A 16,128-nucleotide genomic window follows, 5' to 3' on the forward strand; every position below is an offset into this window, starting at 1 on the left:
AAGGCCAGTGTGCCAAAAGCCTTCTTCACCGCCCTGTCTGCCTGTGACTCCACTTTCAGAGAACCGTGCACCTGAACTCCAAGGTCCCTCTGTTCCACGACACTCCTTAAGGCCCTACCATTCACCATGAAACTCCTACATTGATCCGACTTTCCAAAATGCAACACCTCACATTTATCTATTTTAAATTCCATTTGCCATTTCTTGGCCCACTTTCCCAAGATCCTGCTGCAATTTCTGATAACCTTCCTCACTGTCCACAATACCGTCTATTTTAGTGTCATCCGCAAACTTACTAATCATGCCTTGTACATTCTCATCCAAATCATTGACATAGATAACAACAGCAAGGGGCCCAGCACTGACCCCTGAGACACACCACTAGTCACAGGACTCCAGTCTGACAAGCATCCTTCCACTATTACTTCTGCTTCCTATTATCAAGTCAATTGTGTATCCAATTTGCTAGCTCTCCCTGGATTCCATGCGATTTAACCTTCCAGAGCAGTGTACCATGTGGAACCTTATCAAAGGCCTTACTGAAATCTACCGCCCTGCCCTCATCAACTTTCCTGGTCACTTCATCAAAGAACACTAACAAATTTGTGAGGTATGATTTCCCACGCACAAAGCCATGCTGACTACTCCTAATAAAACCCTGTCTTTCTGAATGCATGCATATCTTATCCCTCAGAATCTTTTCAAGTAACTTAACTACCACAGGTGTTAGGCTGACTGGTCTATAATTTGCAGGTTTTCCTTTTTAGCCCTTCTTGAATATGGGCACAAGGTTTGCTCTCCTCCAGTCTTCTGGGACCTCACCAGTGGCTAATGATGATGCAAATATATCAGCCAGGGCCTCCGCAATTTCTTCACTAGCCTCTTGCAGGGTGAGATGACATCTCAAATATTGCAGCGGTTTGGTCCCTTCATTTATGTAAGGTTGTAAGACACTCTCCGGCAAGACACTCTGAGTTCAGGTGAAGACAAGCGTCCAGCAGAGGGCTGCGATGGTGCTGACCAGCATCAGGGTGAAGATTTGCATCGGCACAGTTACCACTACCGGTGGAAGGAGCGTGGTCAAGGAACAGTTAAACCTGAAACACTACTTCTTTGTTTCCCTCCCTTCCCCCCCCTCTAACCACCATAAAAAAAGTCACTGTGAGGACCAGAAGCAAGGGAAAGTGAGTGGTTTTGCCCTGCTGCAGGTGACTACAAGGGAGAGAGCTGATTGGTGAGTAGCGGGTAAGGCAGATAAGTCCTCACAACTTCTGTTGCTTATAGTACTTTTTTTTTGGCTTCTAACCTATAAGGGTAATACATGCACCAGGAAAGAAGGGCCACAAGTAACTGGATTTGATTTAACCTAATATAAAGTACTCTCCAGGGTTCAATTTAAAGAGGTAAGCCATGGCAGGAGAGCTCAACGTCCTGGTTTGCTCCAGTTGCTGCATATGGCAGGCCGGGGACAGTTCCAATCTCTCCCGCGCACCCCCCACCCCCACCCCACCACCGGGGACAGCATATGTACAGGAAGTGTCTCCAGCTATACCTCCTGCAAGCTCAAGTTTCAGAGCTGGAACGGCGGCTGGGGACACTGTGGCGTATCCATGCGGCAGAGAGTATCATGGATAGCATGTATATAGAGAGGTGGGTCACACTGCAGGCAGGAAGGGAATGGGTGACCACCAGACAGAGCAAGAGAGACAGGCAAGTAGTGCAGGAATCTCCTGTGGCCATTCTCCTGAAAACACATATACCGTTTTAGATACTGTTGAGGGGAATGACCTCTTGGGGTGGCGGGGGGGGGGGGGGGAACAGCAGCAGCCAAACTCCCTGCACCGCGGTTGGCTCTGCTGCAGAGGGGAGGGGCAAAAAGTGTGCCCGGGCAATAGTTATAGGGGACACAATTGTAAGGGGAAGAGACAGGCATTTCTGTGGCTGCAAACGAGACTCCAGGATGGTATGTTGCCTCCTTGGTGCTAGGATATCTCAGAGCAGATACAGGACATTCTGGAGGGGGAGGATGAACAGTCAGCATTCAAACAGCATTCAGGAAAAAAAAGGATGAGGTCCTAAAATCATAATACAGGGAGCCAGGAAGAAAGTTAAGAAATCATACCTCGAAAGGTACCGATGCCACGTGCTAGTTTTTGTAGAAATGACAGGATATATCAGATGAAAACATGGCTGAAAAGATTATGTTAGGGGGAGGGTCTCAAAATTCTGGGGCATTGGGACTGGTTCTGGGGGAAGGTGGGACCTGTACAAATTGGACGGGTTACACCTGGGCAGGACTGGGACTGATGTCGTGGGAGAGTGTTCGCTAGAGTGGCTGGGGAGGGTTTAAACTAATATGCCAGGGGGTTGGAACCTGGAAGGGAGCAGGTAGAAAAGGGAATAAGAAAAGTGATAGGCAGAGAAACCCAGGACAAAATTCAAACAGGGCTATTGAGAAAAATAAGAACAGGACAAACAATGTTGAAAAGACAAGCTTAAAGGCTTTGTGCCTTAATGGAGCATTTGCAGTAAAGTGGATGAACTAATTGTGCAGATAGATGTAAACAGGTATGATATCATTGGGATTATGGAGACACGGCTGCAGGGTGACCAGGGATGGGAAGTCAATGTCCCAGGGTATTCAGTACTTCGGAAGGACGGGCAAAAAGGAAAAAAAGTGGTGGAGCAGCATTGCTGGTTAAACAGGAAATTAACAATAATGAGAAAGGGTATTAGGTCTGACAACGTGGAGTCTGTATGGGTAGAGTTAAGAAATATGAAGGGGCAAAAAACATTAGTGGGTGTCATACATAGGCCCCCAACTGCAGTGGTAATGTTGGGAATGGCAATAAACAGGAAATTAGAAATGCATGTGATAAGGGAATATTGGTGATCATGGGTGATTTTAATCTGCTCACAGATTGGGCAAATCAAATTATCCACAATGCCGGAGAGGAGGAATTCCTGGAGTGTATACGGGATGGCTTTCTTGATTAATATGTGGAGGAATCAACTAGATAGCAGGCCATCTTAGACTGGGTACTGTGTAATGAAAAGGGAATCATTTGGCAATCGAGCTGTGCAAGACGCCTTGGGAAAGAGCAACCATAACAATGTAGAACTTTTTTTAACAAGATGGAGAGTGAGATAGTTGATTCAGAGACTAGGGTGCTAAATCTTAATAAAGGAAACTACTGAAGATTTGAGGCATGAGTTGGCCTTGATAGATCGGGGAGAGTTACTTAAAGGGATGACAGTGGATAGGCAACGGCAAACATTCAAGGAACGCATGGGGGAACTGCAACAACTGTTTGTTCCTGTCTGGCACAAGAACAAAATGGGTAAGAGGGCCAATCCACGTCTTACAAAGGAAATTAAAGATAGTTTCCAATCCAAGGAAGAAGCATACAGACTGGCCAAGAAAAATAATATGTCTGAGGATTGGGACCAGTTTAGAATTCAGCAAAGAAGGACCAAGGGATTGATTAAGAAGGGAAAAATATAGTAAGAAAGTAAGCTTGCAGATAACATAAAGACAGCTATAAGAGTTTCTACAGGTACGTGAAAAGAAAGAGATTGGTAAAGACAAATATAGGTCCCTACAGACAAAAACGGGGGAATGTATAATAGGGGACAAAAAAAATGGCTGGGCAACTGAATATATACTTTGGTTCTGTCTTCACAAAACAGGACACAAATCAGATGCCAGAAATGTTGGAGAATGCAAAATTTAGTGAGAGGGAAGAATTGAGGGAGATCAATTTCAGTAGAGAAATGGTGCTGGGAAAATTGATGGGTTTGAAGGTGGATAAATCCCCAGGGCCTGATCTACATCCCAGAGTACTTAAGGAAGTGGCTCTAGAAATAGTGGATGGATGGTGGTCATCTTCAAGGATTCTATCAACTCTGGAACAGTCCCCCTGCAGATTGAAGGGTAGCTGATGTCACTCCAATACTCAAAAAAGGAGGTAGAGAGAAAACAGGGAATTATAGACCAGTAAGCCTAACATCATTAGTGGGGAAAAGTCTCACATCCATTATCAAGGACTTTATATCAGAGCATTTAGAAAGCAGTGGCAGGATCAGACAGAATCAGCATGGATTTATGAAGAGGAAATCATGCTTGACAAATCTATTGGACTTCTATGAAGATATAACCAGTAGTGTTGACAAGGTGGGAGGGGCAGTCAATGTGGTATGTTTGGATTTTTAGAAAGTGTTTGACAAAGTCCTGCATAAGAGATCATTGTGCAAGATTAAAGCGCATGGGAATGGGGGAAGTGCATTGAAATGGATAGGAAACTGGTTGGCAGAGAGGAAACAAAGAGTAGGAATTAATGGGTCCTTTTCAAATAGGTAGGCAATAACCAGTGGGGTGCCACAGGGATCGGTGCTGGGACCCCAGCTATTCACAATATATATTAATGATTTGGGTGAGAGAACAAAACGTATCATCTCAAAGTTTGCAGATGATACCAAGTTGGGTGGGAGGGTGAATTGTGACGAGGATGCAGGGATCCTTCAGCATGATCTGGACAGGTTGGGTGAGAGGGCAAATCAATGGCAGACACAGTATAATTTGGATAAATGTGAGGCTATTCACTTTGGAAGCATAAACAAGAAGGCAGATTATTACCCGAATGGCTGTAAATTCAGAGAGAGGAGTGTGCAGCGGGACCTGGGTGTCCTTGTGCACCAGTCGCTGAAGGTAAGCATGCAGGTGATAAAGAAGGCAAATGGTATGTTGGCCTTCATTGCGAGAGGTTTCGGATCCAGGAGCGGGGATGTGTTGGCGCAGTTATACAGGACCTTGGTGAGGCCACATCTAGAATATTGTGTGCAGTTTTGGTCTCCTTTTCTGAGGAAGGATGCTCTTGGTCTCAAGAGAGTGCAGCGAAGGTTCACCAGGCTGATTCCGGGGATGGCTGGACTTACGTATGAAGAGAGGTTGACTAGGTTAAGATTGTTTTCGCTTGAGTTCTGATGAATGAAGGGAGATCTCATAGAGACTTATAAGATTCTAACAGGACTAAACAGGGTAGATGCAGGGAGGATGTTCCCAATGGTAGGTGTGTCCAGTACCTGGGGTCACAGTATGAGGATTCAGGATAGACGATTTAGGACGGAGAAGAGGAGACATATCTTCACCCAAAGAGTGGTGAACCTGTGGAATTCATTACCACAGGAAGTAGTTGATGCCAAAACATTGAGTGTATTCAAGAGGTGGCGAGATATAGCACTTGGGGTGAATGGGATCAAAGGTTATGGGGAGAAAGCAGGATTAAGCTATGGAGTTGGATAATCAGCCATGATTGTGATGAATTGTGGAGCAGGCTTATAGGGCTGAATGGCCTCTTTCTGCTCCTATCTTCTACGTTTCAATGTAAATGCACTGAAGAGGAAATTTACTAGATTCATAGCTGGAATGAGCAAGTTGTTTTATGATGAAATATGAAACAACTGGGCTTGTTTTCACTGGAGGTTAGAAGAGAGGGGAATGAGATGATTGAAGTCACAATTAACAGATGACAAGTAACAGAATATGAATTAGTTTGCACCTAATATAAGCTTTACCAACTATGAATTTTAAAGAGAAAATGATTCTTGTTTCCTTCCAATATATCGATATTAAAATCATACTGATGTGTGAAATATATTAAAAATCTTGGGTGCAATTTTATGTGGAGGTTGTCGTCCTGCCACCGGCTTAAAATTCAGAGGCAAGCCCACAACCACGTGGTTAAGAAACACTGAATTGATTTAATGGCTACAGGCCATTAAGTGGTTCGCCACTTTAGTCCCCATCTGGGAGAAAGTCCTACCTTTAAGAGCTGCTGGTCAATATTTAATGGAATCAGATTACAAAGTGAATGGTGTGGAGTTTGCTGAGGCCAGGTTGGTAGACCATGATGATGTAGGTGATGGTGCTGGTCTGGATTTGGGAAAGTGAGACAGGGGTTGGTGGGCACAGGGTAGTCAAATAGGACAGAGCCTTCCCCTATCCACAATAAGGCTGTCAAGATTCCACTGGAATCAATGAAATGAAAATTGGATGGGTACAATGACAGATTGCAGCTTGGTCGGTGAAGAACATTTACACCATTCAATATCAGAAAAAACTCTGACTTCAAAATGGCAACAGAATTTGCAATTTCAAAATGAGGATAAAATTATGTCCATGATCTTTGATCCAACGTTAATCTGCCCTTTAAACCAACCATCAAAATACATCGTACCTCAAAACCAGTGAGTGCATCAGCCCGTAACTGCTATTATATATATTTTAAAAAAAGTGATTTCAAAATACTCGTGCAAGGAGCATATCTACAGCAGCTGAAAATGTAAATGTCATGTTAAGTGACAGATAACTAACAGTGGGATGCCAATTGACTTTACATGACATATCCACCACATCCTCTCAGTCACCCCAAGTCACCTCACCCAAAAATAATCACAATTCTGCAGTCACAGAGCTCGCCAGACAAACACAGCATGAAAGCAGATGCTGAAAATGCCAAGTGGTAATCAGTACCAACAGAATTTTAGTTCTTAAATCTGAAAAGCTTTTCAGCTTTCTAAAAGTGGGCTTAGACTCTCAAAGGTAGTGCAATGACAACACATTAAAACAGGTAATAATAATATGATCAAATTCAGAACAATAGAAAACTGAAGTAGCGTTGAAAATTTGCTTTATGATTTGAATTTGTGAATCCTGTATATGAACAAGAAACAGTTTTATCAGCACTAGCCTAGGACCATTGAAATGTTGGGAAACCAATCAATACAGGAAGCTCCAGTTTTCACCAGAATACCAGAGCCAGTCCTCTACCTGTTATTTCACTTTATTGAAATTGATGTATCTCCTCACTCGTATTTGTTGTATTTAAATACCAAACCCAGGGCACAAACTGATGATTCCCACATTTATCTACCTGTTATTTCACTTTATTGAAATTGATGTATCTCCTCACTCCTATTTGTTGTATTTAAATACCAAACCCAGGGCACAAATTGATGATTCTCACATTTATCTTACCTGCAAACAGCACATAATACGACATGAATCAAATATCCTTTTACCAAAATGAACAGAGGGCATTCCATCCTGTCCTAGAGAATCACAGAACTGTTACAATGCACAAGGAACCCATATGGCCCATTGTGGCTGTGACAGCTCTCCAAATAAGCATCTCACCTTCTGCTACATTCCTGCTTCTTCCTATACGGTGCACATTGTTATCCGAAAAAGAACAATCTAATTCCTTTTTAAAATGTTTCTGTTGAACTTGCTTCCACCAAGACTCATGCTGTGCATTTGAATAGCATGTAAAGTCTTTGCTTTGTGAAAATGGTTTTCTTCATTTCGCTTGTTAACATTACACTTTTGCCACTTCTGTCCTGTAGGAAGTGCCTCACTGACTAGAATGCATAGCACAAATTACACAAAGCAAAAAGGAATTTTCTATAATAAGCACAAACCTCTATTTCCTGAACAGAAAACATAGACCATGCCATGCACACTCACAAAAATTCAGTGACCAAGTCAATTTTAGCTGAGCAGAAATTTACTTTTGAACATTTGATCACGTAGCAGAAGGGAATATGTTCGGTCTTCCCATATACAGTCAGCAATAGACAATACCACTCACTGAATTAAATTTTTTCCCAACTCCCTGAGCAAAATATAGATATTCACCCCATTCCACTGAGCAGAATTCAGTGCACAAACAGTGCCTAACTGAACAGAATCCTCTCAATAATAAAGGTGCAGTGAGCATCTGGACAGAATTCTGGATCATAATCTCTCCAGCTTCATCACTGCACTTAAGAGAACCTCTTTGTCCTCAGCCCCTCTGACATGGGAGCATCTGTGATCCAGGCACAATTGATAACATCTTCTCCTGCAAAGATACATACTGTGCAGTCCCAGCAAGGACCCATGCTCGATGAAGCCAATCACCACGGGTCTCACAGCCACATGGCAAAGGAAGTAAGCAGAAGGCATCCAACTCCACTGGGGCATTAGGGTGGGGTGGGGGTGGGGGGAGGGTGGCTTTGCTTTTGTCCCGAAGAAGACTCATATCTGATCCAAAACATTGGCTCCATTTCTTTCTCCACAGATGTCATCAGTCCAGCTGAGCTTTTCCAGCATTTTCTGCTTCTGTTTGAAATTGTTTTATAAAATTAATAGCATGCTCTTTACATATTGACATCACAGATCATCTTCGATATTCACAGGAGTCATTAGCTTATTACTGTAGCCAGTGGAGACTGCTGCTGGTAGACAATCTATGGGTGCTGCTTGTGTTATGCCTCACATTCAACGTGTCAGTAAACCTTCAAGAGAAATACTCATGGTATCGCCATCACATCATATCTTGTAACCTGAGGGTAAAGATCTCATATATCACCTTACTTTAGATCACTTGAAGCATTGTATTCTACTCCAGCCACGTAAGACATTTCTCTTAGACATTCACTATCTTTACATTTTGTAATTTTCAAAATTCTTTTTGTTTATAGTTTGGCACCAAGCCATTGAATACTTTGAGAAATAATTATTAAATAAAGAAATGTTTTAATAAGAATCTCATTGGACTTAATCTCAGTGCAAAGAGGATAATTATCTGAAGCAGTTCTATAAACTGGCACTTTCTTTTCCTCATAAAACCGAATCACTAATTTCTGATTGAAAAAATAACTGGACATTTTATTAGCATTCATCTCCATGGGGAACCAATGAACTGTCTGAGTGAAGTTTAAATTTCAACTTAATTTTAATTATCTTGATTCAGTCAGTTTAAATAGAATTGAACTCCAAAGGGAATGGAGAATCCTTTCAAAACAAAAGAGCTCTACTTTCTCATTTCCCTTTCAGAAAATACTTAGATGACCTCAAAAATATAATTTCCCAAAATATACAGTTTGAACCAAAATCATTCAGAATGATTTTGCTGCTTTACACAACTATCATAGTTATTGGTGCTGTCCAAATGCACCCATTTACAAGGTACTGGAGGATGACCTGTTTGCATAGATTTTGATGATACAAGTACAACTTGGAATGGAACAAAAACAGAAGTTGCTGGAAAAGCTCAGCAGGTCTGGCAACATCTGTGAAGAAAAATTCAGGGTTAACGTTTTAGGTCCAGTGACCCTTCCTCAGAACTGATCGTGGCTGGGAAAATGTCAGTTTATATGCAGAAAATAGGGAGGGGGATTGGGTAGGGACTAAACAAAAGGATAGAGCCTAAAGAGAGAGAAGAGCAGTTGGACAGACAAAGAGTTGCTAACAATCAGGCTGGGAGGGTGAATAGTTGTTAATGGGGACTGTTAGTGACTAACAACAGGTGGTGTGTAATGGCAGGCTATGTGGTAACAAGGCCTGGTGTGTGGGGTAGGGGGCTGGGACATGGAAGAGTTTAGGCCCTAAAATTATTGAACTTGAAATTGAGTCTGGAGGGCTGCAGGGTCCCCAAGAGGAAAATTAGGTGTTGTTCTTCCAGCTTGCGTTGAGCTTCGCTGGAACACTGCAGCAAGCCAGAGACACGAGATGTTGGCTTCACATTTAAGGTTTGTCAGCAACTATTAATATGCTGGAACTTCGCTAATTCCAAAATCTCTCCCACAACCTTTAATTTATCTTGGCAGGTCAACGACTTATGAAAGAAAGAGGCGATCAAAAGAAATAATCAACTCAAAGAGTTGTCTCTCCTGGGGTTATTTAAGGAGAAGGCTGTAATGCATCTCTTTGCAGCTCTGCACAAATTCTTGATTGATCTGTAGTCCATCAGAGAGAATATGGCCACTTCAGAACTATCTTTACCGAAAGGTACTTCGGTCGGGATATAACGTCCACTGCAAATACTTCTTCGAGGCTCCAAAGACCTGGAATGCAAGTTAAAAGCAGTATACCCTGTCTGGAACTACCATGGTGGGTTATCAACTAACACAGGGCATCAACATTGTCAATGCTTCCAGTGATTTGCTCCCACACAGGTTTGTGACCATAATGACAAAATGATTCCCAGCCATATCACTGTTGCGTTCTTTGTAGCATAACAATGTACATTCCATTTTACAGGCACAAGTAAAAGTCATAAATGATTGACACATTGAGTATCCTGGTTGTAGCTATCATCATCTAGTTCTTCCTTCTTTTCCTCTGTCAAGTTCCCAAACGTAATGTGAACTATTAATTATATGTTTAGTCCAAGAATCTCTACTGAGCATGTGCAAAAGGACATAAAGCTGGAACTGGAATCTGGAGGGCTTCAACTGCATTTCCTTTTACAATGTCATGTAAATAGCTACATGAATAAAGCCTGTTAATATTCCCTCATAATGTTGTAGACCTCACATTTCTACATTATGGCAGACAACGATCAGGCCCACAGAACCAGAGGCAAGCAGCAGTCAGAGCTCAAAATAAATGTATTTCCTAATCCTTTTGTTGTATGGTTATTCCATTTTGGATAGGGATATGGTGTGATCAGTGAAAGATTCAGATTAACTGGGAGACCTTCTTAAAGGTACGTAGCAGGTTGCTTTTCCACAAGTAGTAGAATCACTGTTCTACCTAAATTTGAGTAGTGATGTGAGGCTTTATACTTGCAGCCATGTCTTACCCAGAATTTTACAATGTTATCAACAGTTAATATTGCAATGGGTAAATAGTTGTTTAGCAGGCGTCTGTCCAGTTCTGCTGGTATAGTCAACTGCTTCAAAATGAAGAAATCAGTGGAATCTCCACCATCTGCTAACTTAAGAATATTTAAAGCTACACATGTAGCTCTACTTGTAAAGAAACACAGTGGGTCTACGTGACCCATTTTCCAATTTAGTGAAATATGGTTCACATCTGCAATTTCACTCTGATTTTAATGCCTCATGCTGTCCAAACTTAAAAGAAGGATGGTCCGAGAATTATTTTTCTTAACCATAACATAGTCTCCAAATGAATCAATACATGTGCCCAGTATCTAAGTTAAAACTAGTTCTCTTGCTTTTCACCATAACATCTGCATACTGGAATGTGTCTTGCCAGCCTGCGCCACCAGGGAAGTCAAAATGTGGAGCACACTTGCCACATCTCCCAGGAAGAGCTCACCTTGTCCCCATGTCTTCTACTGTTGGTACTCCCGTGAATGATGGTAGTATGTGATAACTTTCCTGTGCTGCTGCTACAGCTACGACCTGGTGTCTCTCCTCACACTCTCAACCCTCTATAAGGCCAGTTCATTTGGACTTCCACTGGTGGGGTTCATTCATAGCATTAACTTCAAGCTGTTTCTTTGCTTGCTTACTTTTGGTGGATTTTTTGAGAGTTAATTTATTTTCCCATTGCTGTTGAGTACATTCCATTTTTTGTAATGTTTTGCTTACTGTGTTCAATTATTTTTTTGATACTTGTTACTTGCTGTGTTCTCTTCGGCGGGTTTGTTCTGCTTTACCGTGGGCTTTGCTGCCCCGTGGTTTGGTTCCTAGGTGAGCTTTTGACATTCATCGCTTGCTGGTCTCTACGTCCTCTGAGACCCCCTTCAGTTATTTTGAGCTCTGACTGCTGCTTGCCTCTGGTTCTGTGGGTCTGATCACTGTCTGCCAATGTAAGGTCCACAGTCTTATGTGTGAATATTAACAGGTTTTACTGATGTAACTATTTACAAGACATAGTAAAAGGAGATGCTATTGAAGCTTTCCAGACTCAGCTTCCCACTCCATGTCCTTTTGCACATGCTCAGTAGATATTCTTGGACTAAAGATATAATTAATCCTTTGCATTATGTTGGGAACTTATGAGAAAACTGCAAACCATGCTTACAGACTCTGGTGAATTATGGATGAAAACGTTTTTCAAATGTACTTAGCTAAGTGTGTCCGAGTCTTCATACTCTTGGGATGACAAAAAGTAACCTCTCAGCTACTATCAATCTCGTATTTTTCTTCAAAGTAACAATCTCTTCTAATTCTAAAACTGCTTTAAAGATGTAAAAAGAAATTTTCATATTGAAAAAATGTGAAAGTTGCCAGTAAAATGCAATTCTCATCAATATTACTGTGGAGATGATGTGCAATGCACAAAAAAATTGCTGAACAGTAGTGGTATTCAGAAGCAGACATCAAATACAATGAAAAACCTGCAACAATAATAATCAAAGAGCCCCTTAAGAAGTAAAATCCCACAGGTTAGCCCAGTAACTCCCAATAGTGCGCTTCATCTAGGCAATTATTGCAAAAGGAATGATCAGTTGGAAAGAAAATCACTGGTGTTGATGTGAGACCAATCTACATTGGATTGTATTAAAGTAAGGAATTGTGTGAACTTCGCTGAAGCAGTAAAAATGTACAAGATTGACATTTTTGAATTTGACTTTACGCGATTCTGGCATTCAAACTTACAGGCCAGATTTAGTGCGGAATGTGTGACTCTACTTCCACAGAGTACCTTGCAAAATTGGTTCAATGTTTTTGAGAGTTTATCATGTATGAGATTTCAAGATGATGAAGCAATTCAATATTTTGTTATTTGCACATCCTTCACAACAGCTTTCAAATCTCAGTCCTAAAAATGTGCAGTTTTTTTATTATTGGAATGTAATCATAGTTTATATGCCTGGGATTCTTACCTTTCTGCCGAAATACACTCAATAATATTAAAATCCTTTTTCTTTACTGAAAGCTGGCATTGATTAGATTGGTTGAGCTTTCCATCTGAAATAATATATTCACTGATTTGCTAAACAAGCTAAACCTCACTCTAAGACTGATTTCTCTTCGGTTGTTTATTTCAGTCTCTGAATAGGCAGAAGTCATTTAACTGAAATTATGTATTGTGAATAAGAACAGTGGAGATTCCACTGTCTATTTAGCTATGCATGAAATTAGCAAATTATTAGCTTTCTGGATAATATAAGCAGAATTGTCATAAAAATATCTGATTCATTAATTAAATGTAATCAAATTAATTGATCGGCAATGAAAGTACGAGAAATTCTAAATCCAGGTAAGGATGCAGAAATTTCCTATACATCAAAGACCTGTAGGAAATGTAATTCTGTAAACTATGTAATTTAAGAAACTCAAAAACTCTACAGGACATCTGAACTAAGTGCAATGAGTCCTAGAATCTAAGCAAAATAAATAAGGCTTTATCAATTCTTGGCGTTCAATAAAACCTGAGTTTATAGCACAAATGATATACTGATATACAAAGAAGGATGCATTATTGATCAATCTAATACTGATTTATAGGTTTAATAGTATCTTAGAATCATAGAATCCCTACAGTATGGAAACAAGCCATTTAGCCCATCAAGACCACACTGGCCCTCAGAAGAGCATCCATCTAGACCTACCCCCTACCCTACTTCCTGTAGCCCTGCATTTCCCATGACTAATCCGCCTAGCCTGCACATCCCTGGATACTATGTGCAATTTAGCACAGCAACTCACTCAAACTGCACATCTTTGGCCTGTGTAAGGAAACCGGAGCACCCAGAGGAAACCCACACAGACACAGGGAGAATGTGCAAACTCCGCATAGACAGCTGCCCGAGGCTGGAATCGAACCCGGATCCCTGACACAGTGAGGCAGCAGTGCTCACCAGTGCTAATCTCGTAGGGCCCTTTCAGTGATTATCTGTAGAATACAGAGCCAAAGGTGATATATAGTATGGTTACACTGAGAAGTGTACCAGAACTCATTGTAGAGCATAGTAACCCCTAAATGTTGGCTAGATCGTGTGAAACTACACAACAATGATTTTCATAGAATCAATGATTGCAACGCCAAGAAAGTTTGTTCAGTCGATTGCATATATGCAGCTTTCTCTAAGAGCACATCAAATAGTCCATTCTCATACACTTTCCTTGTAGTCACACAAATATTTTTTCAAGTCATCACCAAATTCTCTTTTGAAAGCCACAAGAGAAACTGTCTCCTACAAACTCTCAGATGGTGCATTCTAGATCTGAACTACTCACCGAGTAAAATGAAATTCCACAGAAGGCCATTGATTCTTTGGCTTTCATCTTACATCTCAACCAGACACCAAAAAGAACAGTTTCTCTCTATCTACTTTGTCTTAACCCTGGATGATATCGAACACATCAATCAAATCTCCTCTTAAAATTCTGTAAAGGTGATAATCCAAATTTCTCCAAAATATCATTGCTAAGAGAATCTTTTCTCTCCGGAGCTGTTAACTGAAGTCTTCTCTGCACCCTTTCCAATGCCTTCACATTTTTCCCTAAAGTGCGATGCCCAGAATTAGACACTACAATTGAAGCCAAACCATGCTTTACCAAGATTTATCACAACTTCCTTAATTTTCTACCCTATGTTCTTACTTATAAAGCCTGTAATGCTGTATGCCCTTTTAGCCATTTTCTTAATGTGCTCTACCAAGTTCAAGTATATGTTCATATAAATCTCCAGAACTCTCAGCTCCTGCACAGCCTTTAGAATTGCTTCCTTCATATTGTATTACCTCACCCTTCCTATCAAAATGTTCCGTGCATTAAATTTCATCATTACCAGAGTCCCAAAGTACTCCCTTACACATTGAACTTTTAATTACCACATGTCTTTTATTTTTAACAAAATACAGCAAAGGTGACTATGGATGTGAATTCAATGTTGTATCTGATGAGGTATAAAGGAAACATCAAAGACATAGACTTAAACCAGGAGAAATACACTACAAACTGAACTGCAATCTCCTGGGAGTTATGGCAGACTGAGCATGATGATGAGATACATGTTCTATGTGTTTCACTCTCAAGAGTACACAAAAGGCATGAAGGTGAGGGTGGGGGATAGTGGTCTAGCAAGTGTACTTGTCCCAAACTCACGCTATTAACTATCTAGCTTGCCATTATGGTGTACCTCTCATCCAATGCTAGCCAGATCTTCCTAAAGCCAGCTTTGGCCAGAAGTATTCACACTACCTAGATATCCCAATTTAGACTGGCATCCCTGGGGTTGGCACAATATTTAAAACATTGGAATTCCAAAACTTCACTGCATGATTGGAGACACTTTGTTCACATGATGGTAGACAAGATATTGGTGTCCCATTGGCAGACAGGGGCAAGCAAAGTCCTCAAAGATGGATGGGACAGAACAGGGCTGTTCTTTTCTCTTACAACTGCCAGAGAAGGCCACACCATCACACCCTGCCAGTCTGAGATGAGATTGCCATCAGGGTCAATACAGTCTCCATGGTTTGGCGACACATCCAGCAATGCTGAATGAAGGTCGATGACCTTTAATGCTCCAGCAGGGTGAGTGCCATCATCTTCTCTCTGCTATCACTATCTTGGTCATTTCCTGCTGTTCTCATTGCAGCAGAAAACACCATGCAAGAGGGGCAAGTGCCAGGTCTGGTGGCGAACTGCCCAACGTTCTGCCTCCAGTGAAGACCCGATCTTGGCACAGGCTGGTGATAACCAGGACTGCTCATGTGGAGAGGCAGTGACATTTTTGTCTTGCCAAGTGATGAAGCAGCACTCACAGTACGGAAAATTTCATGTTATTGTCTAGTATTTCACGTCTATGTAATTTGCACGTGCCACAATTTGTAAGCCTTGATTGTTGTCTTGCAGGTACAAGTGGAGTGTCTATAATCAATGTGGCCAAGGGGGCTGTCCCACAACAAATCCCATCCAACACCCTAGGGGGAGGGAGCACGACTGCCTCAAAGGAAGCAATGGCAAGACAGCCTCCTGTACCCTCCCTTAGCTCAGACATCAACTCCTCAGTGTTTACAGTAGCATGATCAGAGTCACGATGATGAGCATTTCACTGTCATGTCTCCACAGCTGTCAGAGGAAGAAATGCCCAAGTTCAGTGCCACTCAGCTGGACTGTTGGAGACCAGGCATCTGCTCAGTCCCAGGCAGGGAAGGACTTCATGGTGTTAGGGCTATATACGAATGCATAAACAGACACAAGCAGTGGGCAGGTTATTGGGGCTACTGGCCACCCGAATGGAATGGTTACAAGACTTCAGCAATGCCATAGGGAGCCTACTGCCTCCGACATGCAATCTGGTTGCTTCCATTGACAGACTGGCAACTGCCATGAAGAGTTTTTGTTTAGCTGCAAAGGCAAGTTTGGAAATACTAA

At 41.6% G+C, this 16,128-nt stretch overlaps 1 protein-coding gene across 1 annotated transcript in view; it reads right to left on the reverse strand.

Moving 5' to 3' along the window:
- Positions 1–8,051: 8,051 nt before the first annotated feature.
- Positions 8,052–16,128, reverse strand: part of LOC109918163 — a 128,506-nt gene continuing 120,429 nt past the window's right edge. The window contains exon 10 of the mRNA XM_048604600.1: positions 8,052–8,161. Within this exon, the coding sequence (XP_048460557.1) occupies positions 8,127–8,161 (35 nt within the window). The 3' untranslated portion in view covers positions 8,052–8,126. The remainder of the gene's footprint in view (positions 8,162–16,128) is intronic.

Source organism: Rhincodon typus, chromosome 13, assembly GCF_021869965.1.
Source record: "Rhincodon typus isolate 14 chromosome 13, sRhiTyp1.1, whole genome shotgun sequence".
NCBI classification, from domain to species: Eukaryota; Metazoa; Chordata; class Chondrichthyes; order Orectolobiformes; family Rhincodontidae; genus Rhincodon; species Rhincodon typus.